This window comes from Apteryx rowi, unplaced genomic scaffold (assembly GCF_003343035.1).
Source record: "Apteryx rowi isolate R43461 unplaced genomic scaffold, aptRow1 scaffold_50, whole genome shotgun sequence".
Taxonomy (NCBI): domain Eukaryota; kingdom Metazoa; phylum Chordata; class Aves; order Apterygiformes; family Apterygidae; genus Apteryx; species Apteryx rowi.
Window position 1 is genome coordinate 2,183,350 of NW_020450761.1, and position 27,729 is coordinate 2,211,078.

General features: G+C 37.8%; 1 protein-coding gene across 10 annotated transcripts in view; it reads left to right on the forward strand.

Moving 5' to 3' along the window:
• Nucleotides 1-6: 6 nt before the first annotated feature.
• CTDP1 (CTD phosphatase subunit 1) overlaps nucleotides 7-27,729 on the forward strand; it is a 121,407-nt gene continuing 93,684 nt past the window's right edge. For 7 of the 10 annotated variants that reach the window (XM_026079758.1, XM_026079754.1, XM_026079755.1 and 4 more), the window contains exons 1-5: nucleotides 13-90; nucleotides 16,452-16,535; nucleotides 19,734-19,827; nucleotides 21,308-21,436; nucleotides 22,765-22,915. In XM_026079758.1, coding sequence (XP_025935543.1) covers nucleotides 16,495-16,535; nucleotides 19,734-19,827; nucleotides 21,308-21,436; nucleotides 22,765-22,915 — 415 coding nt within the window. In that variant the 5' untranslated portion in view covers nucleotides 13-90; nucleotides 16,452-16,494. Of the gene's footprint in view, nucleotides 91-16,451; nucleotides 16,536-19,733; nucleotides 19,828-21,307; nucleotides 21,437-22,764; nucleotides 22,916-27,729 lie in introns of those variants that run through there. The other 3 variants (XM_026079760.1, XM_026079759.1, XM_026079762.1) reach the window with 2 other exon arrangements.

Genomic DNA, 27,729 nt, shown 5'->3' on the forward strand with positions numbered 1-27,729 from the left:
GCGCGCCGGCCCCGAGCGCAAGCTGAAAGCGGAGCGGCCCGGCGTGGTGCGGGAGCTCTGCGCGCGGCCCGGACAGGTCATCGCGCCCGGGTGAGTGCGGGGACAGCGCCGAGCACCGCGGCGGGGGGTGGTTGGGGAGGAGGGGGGACGCGGGGCGGGCAGCGCCGAGCACCGCGACGGCGGCGGGCCGGTGCTTTCCGGCCGCCCGTCTTCGGGCGCCCGCGGCTGTCGGGCCGGGGGGGCTGCGAGGCCCCCCGGGGCGGCGAGTGCCTGGGAAGGCCGCCCTGAAATGCGGCTTTCGCGCTTCTTCCGTAAAAAGCCGAGAGTTGGCTCCCCTCCCCTCCCCTCCCCGCCCTGCCAGGGTCCTGAGCTAAAAGATAAAGCCCTTGTTTTCTGCCTCTTGTGCCTATTAAACCCCTTCGTTTATCCAGAGTAGCTGTAATTGTCACCCTCTCTTGTAGTTATAGTCGCAGTAGTAGTTGTTACCCTCTCTTGGCCGTATCCTGCAATATGCTGTGCCCCATACAGTCAGTCGGGATCCATTCCCAACCTGTGCGGGTGGGGCAGGGGAGAAATCAGCATTATATTCGTCATAGCTTCCCGTGATTGCAGATGCGAGCAAGGTGATGTTTAACAGCAGCATTCTCCTGCGTTTAAGCTTTGCTTCCCCTTCATGATGATTGATGTGGATTGTAAAGGTTAGTCCACTGTAAGTGTTTGATCTGTGTTTCACAGCCATTTAACTTCTAGCAAGAAAAGATTTATCTTGTGAAGTTTTATGTTGAATGCGGAAAACAGTCGTGTAAGGGGGAGGCTGGGAGAGGTGTGGAGGTGCAAGAAATCATTCTCTATTTCATTGTTCCAGAATTCAGTACTTTGCTGTGAACTGTATTTTCAGAGAACTGAGCATCACCTTCATGGGTTYCGCAACTTTGTGAAAAACAGCTCTTACTAACAAAACTAATTGGAGATATTATTCTCAAGTTTGGCAGTTTACTGTTTAGTTTGTGCAAAACTCGACTACTGAAGGGATCATTTACTGCTTAGTAAGAGGGATTTTAATGCTGTATTAGAAAAACTTCAGTTACTAAATACCATATATATAATGCTGGCAGCCCAGATGCTATTAATACTATAGATGTTTTAATGCATGAGACCTCACAAATGCAAACTAGATGATGAATTTGAATTATTAAAGGAGCAAGGGGTTAAATGCCAGATATTTTCCATAGTTCAACAATGGCTTTGTCTTGATAAGATTGCATATTGGTTAACTCACTTTTAAACTCTTATAGGGCCTCTCAGATTTCTATGTTAAATTGGGCTAATAGCTTGCTACCCTGCGCTTCAAGCAGATTTCTTTCTCAACAGGAAACCATTGAAACCCTCTACTTCCTCTGTTTTATGACAGCAAGTTATTTTCTTTTATTGCAGGTCTCTTTGTTCTTGGGTGGGTACAGCCAGGCCTAAACTTTCTTGATTGAAAACCAGGAGTATATGCAAAACATCTGTTTACAGAGGCATTCTCAGAGGTTTAAGAAAAACACTGAATTTTTATCAGTCAGTAATATGAGATGATACAGAGAAGATAAAGCTGTGTTTTTCTTGCTTCTGAGAAGGTTTTTTTTTTTTTCCCTGCAATAAGACCATGGCTTTCCCTTTGTGCTACTCTGGTGTTCAGCTCTTGCCTCTGGTGCAAGGTGGACAGTCCTTTAATATCTGCTTTAGAACACGTTTCACACATGCTAACTCAGACTAAAAGTGTCTGAAAAATACACGCTAAAATTTTAAAACAGTGTATGTGTGATGAAGTTCATCTTGATAGTGCTTTGTGGAAGAGCTGATAAAGTTGGCCTGTTGTGTTTTCATTATGTTGACTAAGCACCTGGGAAAAAAACAAAAGCAAGATGACTTTAGATAGTAAATGTAAACAATTGAAAATTATGCTGGGACTAGCATAGCAACATTTTACCTTTGCTAAATGTAAACTTTAGGACTTGTATGCACAAATTTTTATGCAGTGCCTGTGTTGGRTTTTTTTTTTCAACATAGATTCACTTGATGATAGCTTGCTTTGAAACATTTAGAAAATACTATTCTTTTGCTGTTGTGTTCGTGGCTTCCTAGCACACTGTCTTACACGGCTAGAAGTTAGCTTCCTACTATTGACTATGGCTAAACTTTGCTTTTCTGGAATTCTGAATTTTCAGCTAGCATTCTCTATTGCAGGCTGTAATGGTAGTTACTGGGAAAATGTAAAAGAAAAGTCCAAGCGAACAGACAGTGAAAGGATGTCCTGAGGGTAGCAGAGCTAGCTCAGCAGTGGGACACAGAAGTATAGCAGTTGCTTACGGGTCGCATGATGTCACTAACAAGTTTTCTTTGTGAGCATTAGATCTCTTGTCTGTGGCTTCCCATTTGTGGAATGGGAATAATAACATTTTTGTACCGATCAGCAGCATTTAAAAGTAAATATGTGTTAAGGTTGTACAGTGTTAAAATACAGTAGTGATAAAGGTAATAATGTAGAAATTTTTTTCCAGTGTTGCTAGAGGATGAATTTTTTTATCCCAACTATTCATGGTGGTAGGTGCCATATGCTGCCTTCAAAAGAAATCTCATTGGTCAGTTTAGCCCCTAACTCACTATAAACTAAAGATGCATGCAAATATTTCAGCAATATTTCAACAATAAACACTGTAGGAAAACTTCCTAATCCAAATATTTTGCCTTTTAGGTAGAACATGAGAAGGTAAATGGATTAGAACTTTTTCTTTGAGGATAAATAACATAATTGACTAAATTTTTATTATGTCAGATTTGGTCATTTCTGAAACAAATTACATCTTGTAGCACTAGTTTCTCCCTCTTAGGAAGATATGTTTCTAACCTTTCTTTATTTTCTGTTAAAATCTGACATGGAATAAAATCTATCAGTATATGAAAGTGATGTACCATACATTTAGCACTTAATTTTCCTGTAGTTTGATTAGCCACTTTTTGACACTGGTGTTGGCTGAAGCAGTCATTCCCTTCTTTCTGCTGTGCATTGCTTTGGCAAAAACAGTGGCATCACTGATCTGGCTTGGGGAGGGGGAAGCTTTACATCAATTTTCCAGCAGGAACCGTTCCCAATCCAGTCTGCTGTGTTGACGCACAAATGACTGTCGGCACAGTGAAGAGGATGGCATGGGGTGGGGCTGACAGCCTGAGGCAGGCAGGAGGTGACTGTTACGTATACTAGCGTAGGTAGGCTTGCATCAAATCTCAAACCAGGGCTTGAGAGAGGAAGGAGTTTGACCTCTTAGAACTGTAAATAGCAGGGATGACAGCAAGCAGTTAATGAAAGGTCTTTGATTTTACATAACTTCCATTGCTGGCAGCAGCAACATATAAAATGTCAAGATCTGCTGCCATGCTCTTTATATTATTAATGCTAGTTACCCCGGTTACCCATCAAGTTAATCATTCTGAAGCAGCCACTGGTATGTCAGGATTCTGGGTTGGGGCATTATTTTGTGTTTTATGTGAACATTTACATAAGCGTTTGTAATATGAAACAATCGTTCCCTTTCAGGCCCTAATGATGGGATAGGCTACTTAAATTCTCTTGTATGATTCATGTTAGCAGAATCTTCAAAAAGATTTATTACCTGTACATCTAAGCTGGGCCTTTGTGTCTTCTTACATAGCTTTATTAGCTAAAACTTGTGTTCTTCTGCAGAGCGTAAAATAAATGAGTTGTATCAAAATCTTGTTTAAACATATCTGGATTCTAAGGAAGCAAAATTTACATCTCCTCTTTTAGAGAAGATAGCAAGAAAGAGGAGGGAATCTGTTCCCTAAAACTGTGCATTGTTAAGTGTTGTTACTTGGCATTTTTTGTATCAAAAACTTGATTTTATAAAAAGGATATCTTCCTTTGCTTATCTAATGCCACTAAGCCTGAGGGCTTAGTTTACCACCCAAGATGAGAAGGACATTTAACCCTGGACCCCAGTACCTTTCGTCTTGCAGCCTTCAAGGGGAATAAAATACTGATGAATTAGTTTATTTGAAGTGATGACATTTGCAATAAACTACAGAAAAACAACAACTTGCTACTTCTGTTAGACACAAATATTTTCACGATGTCCTGTCAGATATTTAATGAGCTTATTAGAGCCTACAGAGAAAAAGTCTATAAACACTGAGGATTGTTGAGTAACACTTGGCAGTTCCTGCTTGCTACATCTCTCACCTACTTTCTTTTTATCCACTTTTTTTTTTTTTTTTTGTAATAGGTTATGGTATGTATCTTTCCAACATGTTTCCTGTGTATTTCTCCCCCCGCCCCCACCACCCATATACTGTGAGCTCTGATACTAAGGAAGCCTGCTTTTTAGCACATGTGTCTTGGGTTTGGTTGAGTTTGATACTGAAAAAGGTCTGAGTTGTAGATAAGGGGTTTCCTTCCTTAATTGCTTTCTTTTTTTCCTCTTCCTAGTTCTCTGGTATCTAACAAGTTGGGAGCTCACACTGTAGAAACTTCATTATCTCAGAGCATCAAAGTGCTCAGTCAGGTTTAGTTGGAATCAGACATCAGGCTCAGAAGTTACCAGGAAAGGTGGGCTGATGCGCGGTGTGGTTGTGGCAGCCGTGTAGCTCTTTTCATTGTGGCTTCCTTAGGCTGTAGTTTCATGATTGTTTCAGGCTGATGTGAGAGTTGGCTGGAAGGAATGCTCACACATCTGTCTGCCTCCAGCTTGCAGTTAGTTGGATGTTGGAGATGATCTAGCTTAAACTAGCTTGGCCTCTTTCCTTCCTTTCCATCCTTCCCACCCAGTCTCCCCCAAAATAGTCCATACCAATCAATTCCCTCATCTGGCTCATATGCACTAACATGAGTGTAATATGGGGAAAGGAATGACRGAATCATCCTTTCAGCAGTAGGCTGCGTTTAGGTCAGATCAAAGCAGTTGTGTAAATGCCAGTGTAGTTGTTAAGGGGATAAGTAACATGTTCACATCAGGAAGTAACATTATTAAGGTTGCATATTTCCCCTATGGCATTTGGAATGGTAGTCTTTAGTAACACATTACTTTTATCCTTATAGGGCTTCTCCCAAACCGGGGAATTTTCTGTTCTTGGAGTTCTTCCTACAAGTTGGTGATCTTTCTTGAGCTCAAGGACTTTGCCACTGTATGTGGGTGTATGCAGAATCCCCTGGACCTGCAGACAGAGTGAAATAGCTCATTTAACTATTTTGTGCATCCCGTTGTAGATCTACAAATTGGTTATAGTTCTTGAAAAAGGTATATGTTTGTAGATGCCCCGTTGGAAATCCATTTTGCTTTTTCACAAATTGTAATGAATTTTTATTTAATTGCTGTCTAGATGGTTTCTTTACTGCATTTTCAAGCTTTACTTCAGTACTGGAGTTGTTTAGAAAATCACAGACTTTCTAAGGCAAAGTTGTATAGTATATTTCTTTAAAACTGTTGTGTGTTTTTTCCTTAATCTTAAAACAAAAACACTTCTGAAGAGAGAACGTATGTACAAAAATTATGCTGCAGGACTGGGATGATTAATTTTTGTGCTGTGCAATACCTGGCCCTTTGAACTGAGAGGGATTCAAGGTAGGAAGGAAGAGGTGAGGGCTTTTGCTTTGAATTTTTTTTAAAAGTTTCTATCTTGACCTAAGATGTTTTTTTTTCTTCTGTTTCCTTTAAGATATCTTAGTAATACAGCTTGTGTGCCTACCCGGAGCTGTCTGATTTGGTGACTGAATATTTGCTGTTAACTTAAGGGCTGACCCTAGTAGTGATGCTAGCCATCAGTTTTTTAAAGTCAGTGTTATGCAGTGGAAGATTCTTTTTGGGTGACTTGATAACCAACATTTGAACTCACTAAATCAAAATGAATCAAGTTGTCACTTAAAGAACATGTCTCATAAGAATATTTTGTATCTTTTGTGTAGTTAAAGGTTTAATTAAAGGCTAATATAAGGTCTTCTAGCATGTGTGAATAGTTGAATTTGCAACAGTTGTCTACTGAAGTATACAGGAGAGCAAAATAAGACTTCCCGGAAAATAAGCTGTAACCTATAATGCAATACCACTTAAGGATCTTGATTATACATCTTGTCTAGGTATTATTCTGCTGAACCTAGACTTACAAAATCATTACAAAGGCCTTGGACTTTTAGGGAAGAATATTGTCACTAGCAGGAGAGACTTACTGGTCTTCAAAATGCTTTGGAAGATAGAAAGTTGCTCTTTTTTGGTGTGGACAAGAAAATTCTACCGTATATAATGTGTACTGTGAAACTTTGGTGAGTTTTTCTCACCACTCTTGGCTAGTATTTTGCAACAGTACTGAAATGCCATGTGTTTTCCTACAGAATCTGTATCCGTCCTTGTAACGAAGAAGTGCTTGTTGCCCCAAAAGATGAACCACTGCTTCAAGGCAGTAGAAATTGCGGTGGCCTCAGGCTAGCATGTTCGTGAAAAGAAACTAGCCTGAGTGAGGCACATACACCAGTTGTGCGAGCACACTTCATGTTTTTTGTTGCTTTCTCAGACATTGATTCTATTTAAAGTGAACAAACAAACTAAAAGAAACCAGCCTATTTTCTAAACTTACTATTTGAAAGAGGTTGTTTTACGCTCTTTCCAGTGCAACAGGAAAGGAATTTGCTTTAATCATTTAATGGTACTGAAATAGCAGACTTTTAATTAGGTGATACTGGTTGATTCGTGTAAGATACCATTCATCAGAATTATCAGGATCCKCTTTTTATTTTGTGCATTACTGTGTAAAAGGTGGCAGGTAGATTATTTATAGACACATCTAGAATTTTTTTAGCATGTGACTTCTTAAAGGAAAGGCTAGAATATTGCCAGGCCATTACTTGACTAATAAATCTTTAAAGTGAAAAACCTTTCTCTCGCCTTCCTACAAATGTTTTGAGAAACACTGTAGAATAAGGCACTGAAGGCACATGTTCTGAATAGAAGCGAATAATGGACATTTGTTTGCATTGTAGTGCTTTCTTGTTTAATATTTTCATCTAAACCACTGCAGCATTTGGCTGGTGTGTAAGGCAAAAGGTCTTGATCCAAGCTAAGTGGGGTAAACTGCTTGAATCACCATTCACAGGAGAGAGGGCAGATGAACAGTCCTAGCCAAGGAAGGCATTCTTAAAAGAGGAAGGGAATTTAATTAACCTTCCAGGTAACTTTACAGAAACTTCTAATACTTTCTCTTTTTATGTTGAGCAGCCCTCTAAACAGTTGTGCTCTCATTTTGGAGTAGAATTCTGGTATATGTGATGTTCTTCGGGTGTCCCTAAGGCAAGTCATGTGGCTGCTGCCAAATGTGGAGCTGCTGTTCCTTTGTTCGAACGTAATCTGTATGTAACTTGAGACAGTTTTGGTCATACTTGCTTTTAAGGGTGTTAAAAGTTATTAAATGTTCCTGTATAAATATGTTCATTTGGCTTAACAGGAATTCCAAGAGGAAGGAATAAGCAGAAAGTATCAAGATAAGTGTGCCACAGTGTACATGGGACAGGGTGGAGGGGGGGGGGGAGCTATCGGACTCAAGGATTCTGCATCTTTTCACAAGCCTCTTCCCATTCTTACATTATTTGGAAGTAATAGATGAAAGGACCATAATCAGTTAAGTGTCTTGTTCTAAGGCAAAAAATGATCAAAAGTCTGGAAAAGATGTAATGTTCTCTGTTAATATATACAGCTTTCCAAAGCAGAGGGAGAGAGTTCATAAATCTGGGAGAATCTTGTGCACAGGAAAAAGCAGCTTAAAAAGCACACATCTAGCTTTGTTGCCAAGTGTGTTTATGTTAAGCTGTTGCTTTCCAAGTCCTGTTTCTCTGCTTTGGTGTCAAGGCTCTCTTCGTGGTCAAGGAGCTATTTGTTATTTGTAGGTGTTTCTCTAGATGTGGGCCTGCAGGTGCAGCAGGAAAATCAGATCTGCTCAGGTAATCATAGGTGATCTTGGGTGGGGGTAGGGAGGAACACAGTGGTAACTTGCTTTGAGATGTAGGGGAAATTATGTGCCTTTATTTGGAGGGGCAGGGGCTTTGAAGAGGGATACACCTGAAAAGAACAAAAAGGGATCAGAGATGGGATTAGTCAAGGCTGTTGTGACTTTGATTTACAGCAATTCAGCTATGACTGCCATTCTTTTGTAACTGACACCAAAGTCAAAGACAATGGGTGGTTCAATCAGGAAAAGAAAACTGCAAATTTAGGTTAATTTTGTTCTGTCAGTTATAAGTATGTACAATCAGTACTCTGCCACTTCAACCTTTTGGATAAATGCTTAAAGTTTTCAGTTAGGTTGGCCATGTTCATCATATGTCTTAAATGCCACGTGTGGACTTGGATGGCTTAGATTTTTGATTCTGCCGTCAGGTGAATATTACTAACTCATGAACTTCTCTGGAAGTGCAAAATATTAAAAGGCTACATATAGAATGGTTTAAAAAATAGATCCTGGGATAATGTAAGCTTTGTAAGAATACTTGCTTTAAAAAAACAAAAAAACTACTTTAAAGAGCTGTACCATCTCTTGTTCTTCCTCTGCCAGCTTTTGTGAGTGAAGTCATTTCCAGTTTTTTTAAAACCCATACTACTTACTGCTTTTGCCATGTACTTCGCATAAATGGATGTGCTGATGGCAGTGGTTTCATGAAATACTAAATGAGGAGAAATCATAAAAAGAAAAAAAAACACTTCCTTTAGTGTAACTGTAAAAACCGTGAGTATTCATGTTAAAACTGCAAGTATCRTTCTGTTTTTAAATCTGGACATTGTTTTAAAGCTACTATATTTTGACTGGTTTAGAATGTCTTTTCATGCACTGCATAATTCCTACTTTTCTAAGACGTGCTATGTGGTAGAAAGAAGTTGGCTATAATGCAAATTCTGTTTCAATCTGTAACTGGATTAATTAGTCTGATGTTAAGTTCTGATGTTAAACAAGGCCAAGAAGTTGCTGAAGGACACGTTCMCTTTGTTGGTTTTACTGTTACCTGTCTGTTTCAAGTTAGTCATCTTAATTAAGAAAATGTAATGATGTGTGTGAACATGAAAGTAATTTTTCATCATTTTGGTCTTGCACTGTTAGATGCAGTTCCTTTAAGGGCTGAAGTTGAATGTTGCAAGTATTTGAGAAGGGTGGCAGATAGAAATCATGCCATGTGACTACTAACGCTATAGTCAGAGAGACAGTATCAGTAGAAACACAAATGCATAAGACAGTAATGCAAATAGTTAATGATAATAATTGGGAGGAGGGAGAAACTACGGAACTACTTGTCACTTCAAAGAATTACTGAGACATGACAGCTTATTTTCTTCTATTATTGTTAGATAGACCACTTAATACTAATGAAACAAGTTAGGAAAAGCATGAACTATTAACTTTGAATTTCATGCGCAATGAAATCAACAGCACATTGTTACGAGATTTTTTTAAGTAAAAGGATTTATTCTTTTGAAGGAATTACATTCTTACCTTTACCTTTTACAAAAAATGTCGTTTACTAAAATCCTGTGACATAGGAAAAATTTTAATGTAAGTGTTCTAAATGCAATAAAAAGCCATTCTAAATCACCTTTGAAAGTGTGACTAGATTTTGTGTGAAAGGGCACTGCGATTCCAAACTATTTTTCTCCTGAACTTTAGGATAACATCATTAGCTTCTAACAGYGACCGCTTGCAATGTGCAAGAAGCTGACCATAGGAGTGTTTGTGCAGAGAGAGAGGGAGCCTACCTCCATCCTTGTAACACCAAACTGTTCTTCAGCAATGGACTGAAATGCAACTTGAAGGCTTAGAAATCAGGCAAATCAAATGCATAGACTTAGTTCATGCTTCAGATGTCTTTTGGATTATAAATAATAAAATCCAGAAACTCTGACCCTAATGTTTCTGCTGGTATTCATGACCTACATAGTACTGTTGACAGTATCTAAAACTAACCAGATATCTTGCCTGAAAAGCAGGAGAATCACTTTTTAGCTCTCCTGTTCTAAAATGTTTTTAAGTTTACACACATTTTTAAGAACTCATAATTGTGAATAGTTTGTTTAACAGAAGAAAGTCCCAATTCCTATCATTTCACATTCTCTTTGAAGAGTTGAGATGATACCTTGAAGTTTGAACCATTCCTCCTAGAAACTAAYGCTCATGGCAGTTTTTATTTTATTGTTGAAGTAAATGTGATGTCTGTACTCTGATGTCTGTATCATGTTACAATAGTTTTTTGTCTGCTTTTGTTTTTTTTTAATCAAAAGACTTGCCTTGAGGCCTTTTGGATTCTATGTATTTGAAATATAGCATTGTATCCTCGCTTGCCATTTAGTGTAGGTCAAGGCTTCTATATAGAACTGATGAAGCCATTCATTGCAAAACCTGAAAGGGGCTGTAGGCTGTGGTTGCCTGCAACAGCAAGCGATATGATAGCATGTGTTAGTGTCTTTTTATCATCATTGGTATTTTTAATCTATTATTTAAGGATCCTCTACCTGTGGAAGAATGGTTAAGCGAGAAAGGGCATGATCTCTTAGAAGTGAGCAATCCTGCCTTCTTGATGAAGGGAGGGCCCCGCGTCTATGCGAGCTGTCCTTGAACATTCCTAGACCGTTACAAAAGGGGGAAGACAAGTAGTGGTAAACAAGTCAAGGAGGGGCTAGATCCAGTACATGTCGACAGACCTCTCCACGTGGACAGCAATCCTGTACCAATCATATATCCGCTTTAGGCGTGTGAACAGAGGCTGTAAACCAATCATATAGCTATCGCTAGCACATGTGCTTATTTCCTGTCTATATATACTCTGTAAAAGCTTGAATAAAGGGAGAACGATCATACTCACATTGAGACTCATCGTTACTCCGGGTCCGTCTCCCACTCCGACATCCTTTACCTACTTCTTGGTGGGTATTGTTGTGGGGCTTTTTGTTTGTTTTTAAATTATCAAGTCTGATGGTTAACTATTTAAGGAATTATCTTTCATGGTGATTTTAAGGTGATTAAGGCTCTGCAAAATGCTTGCTATGAAAATTCAGTCCTATGTAATAGAGGTTGTGGTTGATATTACAGTAAATTGGGCTTGATGGCTCTTTGTAGTGGGTCTAAATGCTGCAGCCACATACCACAAGATGCTGTTCTGCTGTAGGCTAACAAAATGTTGTCAGTGTTTCACAAATCTGAGTAAACTGAACTGTAGAGGTAGGCTTTTAATTGGACATGGGTTCATGTGTCTGCCATTCTAGTCTTGCAGCAGCTGCTAAAAGATTACGTAGTCATATTTGATGCAGATTGTTTGGATGATTCAATAGTACTTGGTATTAATAAGCATGGATCTGACATATGTTCATTTGGTGTTTGTACTGCTTTCCAGTTTGTCAACAACACTCTCCTGAACATGCTGCAAAACCTGTGCAGCTTGTGTTTAGTTGTACAGTGGAAGACTACTTCATTTTGTTGCGTGATTACAGTTTTACTTCTAATGCTAATKGCAAAGGCATATGGCATTAGGTTGAGGACAGCAGCTTTAAGTGACTACAGTACCCACCCAGGTATCCAAGACATCTTTCTTTATCCCAAACTGATCTGAGGAAATCCGGAAATCTCTTGGCTTTTGATAGATACTGATGAGATATAAACAAGTGCAGGGCAGCAAATTTATGGCTTGTAACTTTTGTCTGTTTTCCCATTCACGCATTTGGCAAATTGCACCGTATATTTTCTATGTTGATGCATGGTGCCCTTAAACAGGCTGTGTTAAGGGAATACATAAATGGAGATGGAATAAATAATGGGGATGTTAGAGCTAGTCCTGAAAAAATGGGTAAGATAAATGCTAACAGGAGTAGCCTGGTTACTACTGGGGATACAGGTATGTTCCATGAGATAATGCGAGTTGCTGAAACTACCTCAGTCCTCCCCCACTCTTAGCCTCACGCTTACACTGTTGATCTTGTCCCAGCCTTTGGGACAAGAGCCTTGTTGGACCCTTCCATGAGTTGCTTTGAGCTGCTCACCAAACCCAGCAAGAAACCTGGATAGGGCTGGTTGGTTCTTCTACCCTCAAGTTACCAAATCAGTCATTTCAGGAAGTGCCAAAGCTGGGGTGGGCTTTCGGAGGAAGGGTTGGGGTGAGGAAAGAGAAAGTAAAACATTCCCTTTCTTTGGCAGCAAGCAGTTAGGTGAGCTATCTGTAGAAGAGGAGCTGAGGTGTAATGCAAGGCCATGGCTAGCTTACTCTGCCTTTCAATTTACACTGAGTAGTTCTCAGTGCTTGAGGAAACTAAGGTAACCTGCCTGCCACCGTGTTGTGCTGCGTGGACACACCATTAAGGTACAGTTCTCTGTAGAGCTATCTTATGGCCACTGTGCTCCTGCGCTACAGTTGGCTGACCCCACAGGCTGTAGTTAGAGGTTCTCTGTGATGAAGATAGTTCAAGAGGTTCTTGCTCTTGTACTGTTTTTACTGCTGAAACTGTTAGATCATGCTGGAAGATCAGATTTAAAACACAAAGCAAACAAAACCTTTGGGGGTTGACTTTGTTTTGGGGAAAGCGGGGATTTCTTCACTTGTTCGTTTAAAATATGCTCAGTTCAGTGATCCAGTTACCAGTTTGCTACAACCAAGAAGTAGCAAACTGTAGCATAAATGTGAGAACCTTATATGCTGGCTTTTCCACATGAAACCATAGCCATCATTGTGTTTGATACAAATGTCTTATATTTTGATTCAGCGCTAATGACCAGGCCTTAGAGTTAGCAAGGGCATTGACTTCATCTATTAATGAAAGCAAAATGCTCATATCAGATTTCATGAAAGGTTTTGTTGTTGTTGTTCTTTTTTTCCTTTTTTCCTCTGCCTCATGCTGGTTATTGGAAGCAGATACTGTTGAAAGTGTGGGGTGGGGGTGGGGGGGTTTCTTTCCTTTTTAGAAATGGAAGTGCTGGGAGAGCAATGACAGGCTTATGGTCATCTACTGCATCCTGAGACCATTAGTATGATGTTTGTTCATATCTGTGATTGTTGCAACAAAAAAATTTTTTTGCTATAATGGCACGAATAGTGTCTCTGTTTCTTACRAGCACATCTGGAAAGAATGTGTATAAGATCATAGAGTGGGTTTCCTTATTTACTTGTTCAAGTTTCACTTAAATCCCTTTGTACTTCATTCCTTGAAAGAAATAATATGGGCAGTCCACCTAGCTATCCTGTTGCAATGCTTTGGCTGTCAGAGCGGGGACAGGTATTGGAGGAAGAATGATCTGTCCATAAAAATTAGTGTGCTGTTCAGTCTGTCTGCTCTTCCCCAATGCCTGGCTCGCTTGCACAGTCGTGACAGTTTGTAAAACTTGAAAAAGGGTGCTTTGTTTTTGTTTTTCTTTTTTTTTTTTCTTCCATCATTTTCCTTGAGAATGTTAGTATTGAATTAGCCAATGGTCTCTGCCTACCACCACGTGGGTCCCTAGGAAACTTAGGGAGAGAGGTGAATGCTATTAATACTGCCAGCAGTAGAATTCTAATTCCTCAGATTTTGAGGAGGTCTATTTTTTCTCTCCAGAAATGGAGTAGGGAGTGGCTCTCTTCTTTATGCAGGTTTCACTTGTGAGCCATGAAAGAGAGCATGCAGAAACCTGAACCCCTATTTGGTTTATGTAGCCATGTAAAAACAGACAGGCACAGTTCAGAGCATTCTTGTCTGATAACAGTCTTGGATTTTGGCCGTTATATTTTGAAAATCCCTCACCTCAACAATTAAAAGGAATATTTCCAGTTCTCAAATTCCTAAAAGCCATTTTACTTGATTTTCATGCTTATTCTTACGCAGTGTATTCAATTTTAGTAAATCTGCTTTTTAGTATACATTTAAAACATACTTGCTAAAATGTAAGTGGGTTAAGATATTTAAGAATGTGTAAACCTTAGCAGAATTCAGGCCCTCTTTCTGCGTTGTTATAGTTTGGGTTTTTCCCCCAGCAGAAACCTGATTAAGAAGCTGTCAGGGCTTGACCATCTTGGTTGTAGAGTACAGGAGAACTTGTGAGCACTCTAGATTTTTTTCCTCTGTCCTTTGGTTTAAACATTGGAGTGGAGAACGGTATGACAGAGGGTTTTGTGTCATGTACTTTTTAATTCTAGCAAGCATTAGAAAATTAGATGTTCTGATCATATTTAAATGCACACAGGCGAAACAGATATGTAGTGCTGCTGTTTAGTATATGACAACTTACACAGGTGCTGTTCAGAAACAGTATCAATGAATTCTTTAATTTAGAACTGTAATTTTATTACAAGAACCTCTGCTCCGTTTAGATCAACGGGCAAGAACATGTGTACCTACACATGAATGGAAACTGGTGCATGTTCAAATTTAAATCTTAGCTCAGCTCAGGAGTATGCCGGCCCCTCCTGTAGCATGCTTGGCATGTTGCATTGTTAGTTTAGATGCAAGGGAGAGAACGCATGTGATGTTCCGGCTTTTGAAGAATGCATGAAAAGGCTTTTTTTTTCCTGAGCTATTGAAAACTGATTAATTTGGGATAAGTGAGGATGCTTAGTCATTACAAACTCTTACGCACATTTTTATAGCTTGTATTAGCTTTTCAGCCTTTCAGGTGTCTGTATAATTCCAGGTTTCTTATACACTGAACAGAGATTAAACATAGCAATTCTGACATGCCCTTGAGCATGAGCTGATAGCCATGCAATAAGGAAAGAATTTAGAGATGGACCAAGGYAGAGAAAAGCAAAACAGACATATTGTAACAGAGAGGGGAAAAATGAAGAAGTAGTGCAAACATGGAGATGAGAACTAATTAAGTGTTGAAAAGCATCAAAAGTAAGAACTAAATAAGCATTTAATAGCATAAAGGACTGAGAAGAAGGGCCACGAGAGCAGCGTATCTCTTGTGCTATTCTTGTGCAGCCTGATTGACTGCTTATTATTTATATTCTATGAAATACAAATATATGTTGTATTAAACGAGATCTGAAATGATTACACAGGAAGAGTAGGTGTAATTACTAGGCAAAGGATGAGTGCCAGTGAGAAGGGAATAGGTCTGCACTGTTGTAAATGAGAGTACTAGTAGTATGATGACTTACTAAGATTTTTCTTTAAATACATTTGACCTGAATCTAATTCTTTTCTTCAAAGAGAAGGAGAAAAAACCCAGCATGTGCATCAACTGCAAATTTGCTGGTACAGGCATCTGTCTTCCAGTTAATGAGAAGCATGTGACATGCTGGAAATAAGCAGTTATGTGTGTCGTTTGAAAGTGGATTTSTTGGAATTCCCAAATGCATAATAGTCTAAAATACAAATGAGAGATTTGAGCATGGAAAACAGTTTGTTTCTGTTGGTGTTATCTGCTTGTTGTGATGGAGATCTGAAGCCAATTAATGCTTCAACCAGCCTTCAATCAAAGCTACAAACAACTTACGAAAGAACTTGGATTTATTTTGGCTATTTTTTAGCTGTAATTTTTTAGCTTTTTTTTTTTTGACTTTTTTATATTTCTAAAATATTAGAGAGGTGCTGCAGCCCATGGTCATAGAGCTGGGGAGGTTTTTTAGTAGCTGAACTATATCTACCTATTAGAGCTTAAAAAAAAATGGCATAGTCTGTTGGGATTAACTCATTCAGTTGTATTGAAGAAAATGCAAGGTGTCTCATGTAATGACTGTTGAAGTAATTAAAAGAAGCAATGGTATTTTCAAGACCATGAATTTTGAGAACTGAATTTGAACAAAGGAGTACTTTAGCTGGATCAGTCATCTGAAAAGTAGACTTCACATCTTCTGAGCAGTTTGAAATAGTAACTGTCACACTTCTGCGTTTCAGACTCTAAATTTCTGGTTGGTTTTAGCTGTTGTTTGTAAAAAGAATAAAATATCCTTTTGCACATCTTCATTTTAAAATATGGCAATCTGAGGCTTAAGCATCTGTCAAAAATTAAAATAACTTTTTGAGAAAATTGAAGTAGTATATGTTCCTGCTGTGGAAACAAGAAAATAATAAACCAAGATGAAATCACTCAAGCACTCAATACTTTTCGCGCTTAATTTTCATTACTCCGTAGCTCAGTAGCATGTTAATGGAGGGTTGTATCTAATTCAATGTAATCTGTTGTGTCTGGACAAAGACTGCTCCTTTTGTTAATACACTGAAGTTCTTTGCAAACTAAGGTTAGAAACTGACCTTATTACATATTCTGGTGATGTTTAAGTGTTAAATAGTTCAAATCAAATACTTCCTTTTTTACATTTTTTTGGTGCAAAAGCATACATCTTGGGCATCTGGTTCAGAGCACTCAAATCATAACCAGAAATTATTCTGTCAACTCTGTTTGCAGTCATTGACCTAGGTATCTGAAATGAACATGCAATAACTACAACATATGTGTTTTTTCAGGGGAGTCTTGGTAAGACTGGAAGGATGTAGCCATCCTGTTGTTATGAAAGGATTGTGTGCAGAATGTGGCCAGGACTTGACTCAGTAAGTATTCTCAGTTTTTTTCCATTTTGCACTAATTCATGATTAGCAATTCAAGCTCTCCTTCTCTCATTCTCTTCCTTCTCTTCTCCCTTCTGAGCCTTAGTAATCATTGTGGATCTTTCCTATAAGAGTTACTGTGAAGTTGCAGATACTGGTAGGAAGGGAGGACAGTATTCATACTATCTAGCATAAGTAGTTAGTCTCCCTGTGCTAGTTTCTGTAAGGGTGTTGAGAGAGTTTCCTCTAGAAGTTAACTTTCATCATTTAACTGCTCTTTCATTCTCATAAAAAAAGAAAAAAATATCTAGAGATTAGCTAAATTGTTGCTTAAAGTTGAGTGGTTTGCATATTCATTTCTGACCACATTATTAATTGTGTAATAATTTAATGAAGTGTATTTTGCAACTGAAAAGTTGATGCTTGTAGGCAGGAATTGGTGTTGCTTGAGGATAAAGCCAATACATGAAGAGGGAATTGGCAGGATCTGTGCCATTGCTGCCAGGTGGCCAATTTACTAAAGCATGTTAAACATGGAGCACAATCCATCATTCGCAATGATGCTTATTTTGCCACCATGAAATATTTTTCAAATATAGGCTCTTTCTCCTTATATGTTGCTGTTGTCACAGATGCATTGTTTAGAACTATATTTGCTTTTAAATATTACAGAACTATATTTGCTAATAACTATTAACTTAATAACAAGGTGTATGGGTGAATACAGGGCCATGTGGATGTTGAAGGTGTAAATTTGTAATGTGAGCTATAATTCAGCAACTGCAAGCTCTTTCTGTGAAGATAAATGTAGGGTAGCTTACTACCTTAGGCAGAAAAAGTAAAGATCATTTATACASACATAAATTCTCATCAGTGTATCCTGCTTTGATTTTTATGTGCCCGTAACTGAGGCTGAGAGTTGGAAAGCGTCAAGAGTGATTTAATAAACCTGAAAACTTTATCCTTGCAGGTGTAAATAGCTATGAGGTAAATGTTATATCAGCCTTATTCATGTGACCCTGCCTTTTTATACTGTGTCTGAATGTGCATTTAAATAGTAATTTGGGAGCTAGTTTCTCTCCAGTGATTTCAATTTAAAGCTTCAGAATTGTTTTCAATTTTCTTGTGAGAAGGAACGGAACTAAAGGAATTTAAGTCTTAGGCCAAACAAAACAAATTTGAAAGGTGATTTTTTTTTTTTTCTTCTCTGCTCTGTGTCATCACTAATGGAGTTGTTAAAAAGACTGTTTCTTATACATATCAAATTTAGTTCAGCAGCTGTTTTCCAAAATGGACTGTTTAGTAGCCTGGATTTTAGAAATAAATGATGCGCGGTAATTTCATTTGAAAGGAAATACTTTGGTTTCGTTTTAACTCCTGCTCCTATTATTAGGAATAACTTTATGTACCTTATAAACCAGTATAAGTAGGCTGAATATTAAATTTTTTATGCAATATGTAGCCCAGTTAATGGTGGGGTTTAACTTCTAATGAAAGGCTGAATGTTAGTATTTTATAGACAAGTATTATTTGGAAAAACAACAACCCGAATAAAAAGTTAGGTTAATGAAGAGTTGGATTTTGCCAGTCCTAGATGAATACTTGATCTGAGGTTTGAATACAGTTGTACCTAAACATTGCTGTACTCCTATTAAACAATTATTTCTTAAGTCTAGATTAATTCAGATTACACAGTAAATTCTGTTTTCTCTATTAGTTAAGTACTGCTCCACTTTGGAGAACTTCAGTTCCTTTTATACGAAATGGCTCATATGTCTGGAGTAGTGTGTTAGGTCTGCTCAGCCTGCAGCAGAAGGTAATTCAAAAGCATCAGTGCTTTTCTTGCTTTAAGAAAAGGAAGCGCGGCCAATTTACTGCCAGCCCTTGCTAGGTGTTAGGCAACATTGCATCCTTTTCATTACTCAGTTCTTACGATTGTTCAACAAATGGCCTAAAAACCAGTTAATTTGTTTTAAATGCTCATTGAAAATGCCATTCAGTGTTACATATAAGAGGTGTTCTGGACTCTGAAACAAAGCATATAAGAGACTTAAAATGTCCATGTTATCTTCGGACAAACAGGCCAAATGAAATATCTGTCTGTTTCTGGATGTCTGTAGTGCTTCCAAACGTTAGACTACAGTAAAAGTGTGTCTCAGTCTGTGTTTGTGTCTTTGTCACTGCCTAAAGGCCCCAAAGTACCTGAATATTCCCCCCCTCCCCCCTGCTTAGGAACTCACTAGTAAACTGCTTGGCACTGAGTTTTGATAATGTGAAAACTGTGTGAAGTTTAACTCTGGCTGTAATTGTGGTACCAAATTTTGTCTTTCATAGCACAGGTACTTGGGAGAATTAAAAGAGGCACTAGTCACATGGGACAAAGCTTATTCTGCTATATTTTTAATCGTAAGCTTATTTCTGGTGAACCAGAAATAATGGATTTAAGCATAGATATCARAATTCACAACTAATTGATTTGTGTAAGCTGAAAGCTAGTAATACTGTGAAGCTGTGTGGTGTTACTTGGTCAGGTTTCAAAGAATTTCATACTCTACACATACATATCTATATCTATATATGTATACACACACACACGAGCACACGTGTAGCGAACCATTCTCTCTGTGCCAAAGGGAAATGCATGTGTGGGGATTTTTTGATGTTTTTCTTAAAGCAGCAGTCACATGCAAGTTGCCCTGCAACCAGTAAAGAGCAATTTTGCCTATCAGTTGCTTAAAAATTATTCTATAGGCTGACTTGGAGAAGAGTAGTTAATTGCATGTTGAGTGATTACCCCCCCAAAAAAAATTTTTTTTAATTGGAATGGTTTGGTAACTACATTTAATTTACAATTGTTTCCTAATGGATACAAAACCACAATTTAATCCCAGTGTTCTAATGCCAATAAATACATAGATATTTGTTTCATCTTAGTATAATTTTTCATGAAATGATTCTTTGGAAATGTAACTAATTATAGTAACTTTTTTGCCTTATTTTTATGGTGAACTTCTTTAATTGCTTCATCCCTTTTGTTCAATAACTTGCATTAAAAAGACTTTGAAAGAGCATATTAAACTGAACCAAAATATATCTCTTTATGGTGTCTGGTAGTGACTGGTTTGATATTTAGTGTGTTCAAATTTTCGTTGACTAAAGTGTTACTCTCTCTTTTGATGCCTCTTTTCCCCGCATGGTTAGGTTACGAAGCAAGAATGGAAAACAGAATGTGCCATTATCCACAGCAACTGTGTCCATGGTTCACAGTGTCCCAGAACTGAAAGTTAGCTCCGAGGTAAGTACTGTCATGCTTTCTTTATTTGTACCTTTCACTTTAGCTCTGAATTGTAGGAGTTTGCTCAACGTTGTGTATGTGTTAAACAGAACATTTGGCCTCCTTTTGAGGAAAAAATCAGTTGGGGGCAGGGGGGAACATGTTGAACATCAGTAGCCTACTGTTCTTGTGTGCAAACTGATTGTGTCCAGGTTTGTAGTGCTTTTTAAGGCTTTGCACTGAAAAGATGGCACTTCTGTGACAGCAGCCTGGAAGCTTGTTACTTTAATATCGTTGGGGGGTTGTTTCGTGTCCAAGAATAGGAAGTTTGGGAAAGTTCAATTTCTACCAGCTGAAATGTGCTCAAAGTTAGCAAAGTCTTTGAAAGGTAGCTTTACCTTGTTTAGTTAGGAACCTTGAAATTGCTTTTTCTAGATTTAGTAAAGCTAGTTTGTTTGCAGCTTACCTCTGTTTTAAATTCCTTTAGTATTTTCAAAGATTCTGGTCTGCTGAGTTATCAAAATATACTTGTTTCTTGTTCCTCCCTCAGTTTCTTTGGAGGAAAAAGCATGTTTATTTTAGCTATAAACATCCCATTTATTTCTTACTGATGCTTTCCAAAATGTGTCCCCTCCCCCCTTTTTTTTTCCTTGTTTTTCTTCCTCTTCAAAGAGGAAGAAGACATTTCCATCTCCACACTGACAGGAAGAAACGTTAGCAGCTCAAAGTAGTCCCCCTTGCTGGGGAGTGTTTCAAAGAGCAGTTTGCACTTCACCCTCAGTTCTTTATAAAGTTCCACTTTAACTTTGCTTTTAAGTTTCACTGACTGGTGGCTAACACTGCAGCATGTTGTTGGAAGTGCCTAAAGTGAACATGAAGTTTAATGCAGTACCTTGAAAGTTTGTTAATATGCATGAGAGGAGAAAATTTTAACTCAAAGTTACTGGAATATAAGGTTTTTAATATCAGTGCTTGGATAGAACTGTGAAATATGACTATTTATAGTGTGAGGAATATATAAAGACATGTTCTTTAAACTTCTGTTGACAGTCATAATTATTTCTGTCATCAGTAGCTTCAATTTAATACTCAACCTAGAGTTGTCAATTGTATTTAATTGATATCATAACTTTGTCTAGTAAACTCAGTAATTTTTTCAGAACTACTGATTAACTTCTCTAGTTTTGTGTACCCTGAAGCTACTGCTAGTTCCTCTCAAGAATATTGGCCTTAAATTACTTGATTATTTATTGTATTTAGGAAGTTATTGTACTGAGTTTATCAATTTTAAGTTACTAGTGTCTCACGGGTCTTATAGAAGACTCTTGGAATGCTGAAAAATGGCTGACAAAGCTACCATTTCTACAGTTATGTTCAAGTGTTATTTCTCATGCAGTTACTTCATAGCAGGATATCTTCTTGAGTTAACAATACACAGAAGTCAATAAATCCAGTTTTATTTCTTCTAAGCTAAGCTTAGTATGTGAATCTTTTGTTATAGCAAGCTGAACAGCTAGGAAGGGAAGATCAACAGCGACTACACAGAAATCGAAAACTGGTGCTCATGGTAGATTTGGACCAGACGTTGATCCATACTACAGAACAGCACTGCCAACAAATGTCTAATAAGGTAAATATTTACAGTTAACTTTCAAGACAGAGTAATGACAAGAGTATTTCTGAGCATCTTTATTTAAGTGATGGTTCTTTAAGAAAACATTTGGTAGTTAGATAAAATTATAAGTTGGAGAATTAAAGAAAATGAGAAAAATGTCATCTGAAATATATTCCTTTTTTATCTCTACAATTTAATTTACCACTTTCTTTCCTCCTTTTATGCTTTTCTGCACTTTCCATTCCAGTCACCATAAGCAAGAAATTTCAAGCAGCTATTTTTCAGTCTCTGCTTTCTTTACTCTGAGATTCATAAACTGAATAGCCAGTAGTGAGGCTTTTTACCTCGGAGTCCCAGATGGATATAGTGAATTACTGTCAGACATCCTCTTTAGGGTAACCCTGTGTTTTTTTCTAGGTCTGTCATTCTTCCATAAAGATGTGTAGTGATTTTTTTCTTCAATTTCTTCTTCATTTTTGGGCAATGGTGTTTAATTTCTCCATGAAATACTTATTTTTGAACTCATAGGGACTATTGGTTTGTAGTATTTCCAATTTGGAAACTTTGAAACAAACAGCACGTTAGGACTTGTCTACATGGTCGGGTACAGGAGGATGCAAACTCAAACTCCAGTTCAGCGTCATGCAAACTGCAGCTGCCTAGTTCTTCATCTTTCAGCATGTGTTCCTACCTGCTAGCAAAAACAACTTATAAATGTACTTTGTAATTGATAGGAAAGGGAACAGTGAACATTCAGTTTAAAGATTAAAAAACCTTGTATATTTGGAAGGCTGTGCCTTTCATCTGCATAATGCATGTTTTTTAAGAAAAAAAATATTTAGAAAAGCTTTTGCAGAAAAAGTCTTAGTTAAACTCTCAAAGTTCCTTCCTGGTTTGCTGTCTGATTGTATGTATTCATAGACATAGGAATTTTTTTTTTTTTTTTTAATCCAACAAAAAGTCTTTCTTTGAGCTTAAAATGTAGCAAAACAAATCTGAGTGAAAGTCACTGAGTGGCAGTGAGTAGAGTGAGATCCTGAACTTTGAGACATTTCTCAAGTTGTTTTTGTGAGACTGATTTGGTGCAAGTCAAGCTATGAACAAAAGCGTTTTCATTAACGTTTCAACAGTGCACCGTCCTGCATTTGCAAAATTTAGTATCTGACTGTCTTGCACAGAGTAAAATTGTGCTTTGGATTTTAGTCACTCAGATAATCTTTTTGGTTGAAACTTAACTCAGCCCAGTCACACTAAATGAAAGTAATGGAAAAGATGTAAGGGGGTGCTTCTGGAATGGTGGCTTTTTTGTTTTGTTAATATATGAAATACGTTTTTTCTTCTAGGGAATATTTCATTTCCAGTTAGGTCGAGGTGAACCTATGCTGCACACTCGTTTGCGTCCTCATTGCAAGGAATTCCTGGAAAAAATTGCCAAGCTGTATGAATTACATGTTTTTACCTTTGGCAGCAGACTCTACGCACATACAATTGCAGGTGAGTAGCACATGACATATTCAATGGTATTTAAGTAACCTACCTTCATCATAATATAAGTTTTTCTTTCTGTGATTGTCTTCAAATATTTCTTCTCTTTCTTTCCCCCCTCCTCCTGCCCAGAACTCTTATATAGTCTTGTAAGCAGAATTCTTGGCTCATTTAGAAGCCAGTGCCTAAATGACCTCTAATTTTAGACACAATTTTTTTTCTTTTTTTCTTCCATAATACATAAAGAATTAGATTCTGGCATGACAGTAACTAGTGCCTTCCTACTGAATTAAGAAAGAAGTGGTTTTGACAGTCTCTGAAAATGATCCACAGGGTCACTTGTCTTAGAAATCTAAAGCAGCAGCTCCATAAAAATCTGCAACATGAAATGATCTCCTTCTGTGGAGGGAAAAAAAAAAATCTGCTGTTTCCCTTCAGTGAAGGAGGTTTGGCTGCTATAAGTCAATTTACAGGAATTCTGTTTGTTTGTCATGGAGCTGAGACGCCCTTATTAGAAGAAACAGTACAGATCTAACAATATCTTCATGTATTCTTCTCAGAAACATTAATACTTTCTCTTTGTAACTGAACAGTTGCATTTAAATTCTGAAGCTTATTGCAATAGTAGTCTATGGTGTGGGTCACTGACTTTTCTTTTTCCTTCCAACAAGCATAAAAGAGCTACCCTGTTATGCAAGCATATGGGTCAAATTAATGTTAGGCATGTGACCATGTTTCTAAACTGTAAAATTGGCTTTCACCCCATCTTGAGACTTCCTTTACAGAATAGCAATTTCACTTCATGTTTTTCCTTTTTAATAGTAGTCTGTCAGTTTAAGATAATCTGGGTAACAGTGTTTCAGGTTGTGACCTGTCATGTTGAACTGTCCTTGCTGCTGTTCCATGCTTTCCTCGTTTTTTTTTTCTTGGTGGTCTTTCACATAGGCTTTTTGTGTCACGTTGTGATGAGTGACTTGAGCAATGCTATCCTCATGATAAAGAAACACTTCTTGGCAAGAGAGGAAGACTCCAAAATAGTTAGAGAACTACCTATTCTAGTTCAGTTCTGGAATAGTTCTTAGTAAAGAATTATCTAACTAGAGAGTTCTTTATACATGTTAAATAAGCCACAGAAGATGCTTATAATGAAAAACATATTTCTGTAATGGGAAAGAGATACCTATTTGTGGTCTCCAGCTGAATTCTCCTTCTTGAGAGAAAGTTGAGGAGAGGTATGTCCTGTCCTGTCCATCCGGGTGGATGACAGTGAAACCCCTTCTCTTCTTTGTCTACATTACTCGGTATTACTCGGGCTGAGCTGTTCGAAGGAGCTCCTTGTAAAGCTTTGTCAGTCTCGCTATTGGATTATGTATTATGTACTGCTAATGCATAACACTTGAACTCTRTTGTCCTCCTTTAAGTGGAGTGTGGCTCTTATGTAGCAACAGGGGACTTGGTTTTCTTAGACACTAGGTTTAAGTACCTGACAACAATAAAGTGTGTGGCCAGTCTTTCTGACATAGATCTGTGCCAAAATCAACATGTGGCCTAAGGTCAGAAGATGTTTACCGAATGCCTTTCAGAGCCAGGGAGGAGGACAAGCTGCAGAGGGAGTTAACTGGTAGTATGTGAGTGCTTGCCTAATGACTGCTCCTCTTCAAGTGTGTGATTTGGTCCTATGTTAGCTCATTTTAATCTCCGAAATAAATTTTGGGTTACCTGCAGCCCCCATGCTGGCACAGACTACTGCTCATTATGTGAGAAGCCTCTCTGTGGGCATCATACTTGAGGTTCTCTCTCTGTTGCCTGTGAATTCCACAGAGGAAGGAGTCACCAAATGAGCAAATTAAAGTATTGTCACTTCCTGACACCTCTAGACTTCTGGACTTTGGCCTGAAGCTGTCTAACCTCATCAAGTGTTCAAGCCAAAGGTTGATGACTTGTACAATGGTTAGTATTAGTTTCTGCTGAAATATGTTAGTATGGAAAGAGTTGATACGTGGACCTAAGGATAACCAAGTTGCAGTAATAGGGAAATACATAGTAAATACATATTCAGAACACTTGATGGCAGTATTGGTTAAATGATTTCTTATAGTTGTCAATCAAATATTTTACCATTATCCCTGTGTTACATAAAGGAAGGATTTGGATTAAAATGCCAGGAATATTTTTCTTAAGTCTCTACTTGTTTCCTCAGGTTCTCTATATACATCCTATATTTCTCTTTAGACTTTCTGTGAGCTGCTGCTTCCACGTCCTGGAATGCTTTTATCACATTTAGAAAAAAAATGACATCTTGTCAGTCCTTTGCTCCCATTCCAAACTGACTCTTGTGAGCTGTTAAGTTGGGTTAGCTGATATTTGTAAATATCATTTATGTCCGCTTAAGTCCTTTCTTAATTTGACAAATTTATGAAGTGATATCTTGTATCTCTAATCTTTGAAGATTAGTTTTGGATTTGCCAGTCTGGAGTTTCCTATAGTGTTTTTCTTCTACATGATAATTTTGACCAAGTGCTATTTTAAACATCTCCCCTTCTCTTTCCCCCTCCCCCTGCATTAGAGTAGTTAGATATTTTTAACRCTGAACCCAGCTTAAATGATGGTTGTAAAAGCTAATGCCACCATGAATTTGGGGTTCAGAGTCATTAGTCAACAATAATGCAATGTGAAATCGSTCTTGAGATTTATGTTGGAGTTCAGAAAGTACGATTAAATCAAGAGCATTCGCATATATGATTTGTTAAAGCAACTATATTACAGCATGTATTTCAATAAATAATTGATAGAATGTGTGTATATAGTCACCAGTGTCTGAATATCTTGGATGCTATTGAAAGACTGGGTCAACAGCTTTCTCCACATCCTAAAGTAGGACCTGAAATAACAGAACTGAAGATGACTTTTCAGAAACTCAATTTTAGACTTATTTTTAAACGGACTCCTTCAGCTTCATATTGGATGCTACTGTTACATCACTTCTGCTAGATATTGCTGTTTAGTTCAACCTGTCTTAAAGGTTGAGACTTCCCAAATATGAGTTACTTTATGAATGTTATGAAAAAGCCTTGCTTTTTGCTAACTTGTGTTATTTACAAGCTTGCTTTTCTAAGAGACTTTATATAAAACCAAGTAACAATTTTGTAAGACTGTATGTGTAAAGACCATGTCTAAGGTGCTGCAAAACAAAAATGTTCTTGTGCGCCACATTAGCAATATTGGAATGCACCGACTTTCTCTCAAAGACTGTTAACAGCATGCCAGAATATTTGAAAGTCAAATAGTGCTGCAAGTCCCTATAAAAAAATTAATGACTATATGAGCAGATACAGACAAAATTTCATATGAATGTACTGTCTTTAGTACATAGTCTTGCTCAGGGTAAGGTGGAGTGTGTACTGTCCTGAACTTTGTAAGGTAGAAGTTGTTACTACAAAACCAACCAGGGGTTTAAATCCTTCTATGTTGGCATCCRTTTAATCCAAGAGGTATGCAAACTCAGTTTAAAAGTAGCAAGATGGCACCAGAAAGCTATACATTTGTACAGCCTGATGAAGGATGTAGTATCACTTGCAAGATTATACGGGTACAACAGATACTATATAACCCTTCTGGCTTTGTAGTGTGGCTTATGTAACATCTGTGTATTCATTTTTACACAGTTATGTTGATATGAATACTGTTCTCTTATTTGTAATCACATGGTAAGTCTACCTGAAAGTTTGTTGATACAATCACTGAGGTTTTAAAAGATTCTGGGTACTGGAAATTATTATCTTATCTACTGCATTCATACATTGTAAAATAGGGGCCATTAAAAAACTTACGAACAAACAAGCTTTAGATATTCAATAAGGTACTRAACTCTCTTCTCTTTATGACTATCCAGTATTGGCTGAAGTAGCCGAGATAAATTACTGTGATTTGTCTTCTGTATTGCCCTTTTGCTCTTTCAACACTCTGCAATAGTGATGTAGTATGTGAGTATGTGCATGTCTGTGGCCCTTGGCAATGCAGAATAAAATATTAACTAATATAACACTTAGATTTGAGTGGATAAGACGGACACATGCTCAAATAGCATATTTTAGTCTTACCTCCCCTATCCCCCAGCTGTGATGCTAACTCGATAGCTTGTATAACACGTTTAATGTAAGTTTACTGAAGAGACTTGGGCTTTTAAAAGCATAGTGTGTGCTTGCTTGGGGGTTGTGGGGAGGAACAGTCTTTGCTAGGTAAGTCTACATTAGAGTCCCTGGTAATATGGTGTTTGAAGGATAATAGGTTGTCTTGGGTTTGTTTTTAAGAAGAGACCTGAAACTAATTAAAAACACATTTAACACATTTGTGTCTAGTTTGTGAGAATAAATTGAAGTGTAGTCTTAAGTTGATACAGCAAGTCTTTGTCTTTAACTGTTCGTTCGACTTCTACAAAAGGCTTTAAAGTTTTTTGTTTGTTTGTTTTTAACATGTTTACATAATGAGAAATTCATCAGCACCCTTCCGCAGGAATGGCTTCCACAGATTGATACTTCTCCAATGAAAAGTTATGTTAAGAAAAAAATTCACAATCAGCGCTCTCACAGCAGACTGTGACTGTAATCATTTTTCAGGATGTGTTGTTGGCAGGGGGGAATGCATAAGAATAAATAAACCAGGGTTAGGAGTACATCTCAGCAAAACACTGAACATTTTCACTATTTCTGTATACTTGATGAATTTATAGATACACCTTTTCATTTTTCCCAAGTCATAGAAACTTGCAGCAAAATACTCCCACAAAAAAGTGACATCAGCTAAGTAGACACTTTTAGTCTGTG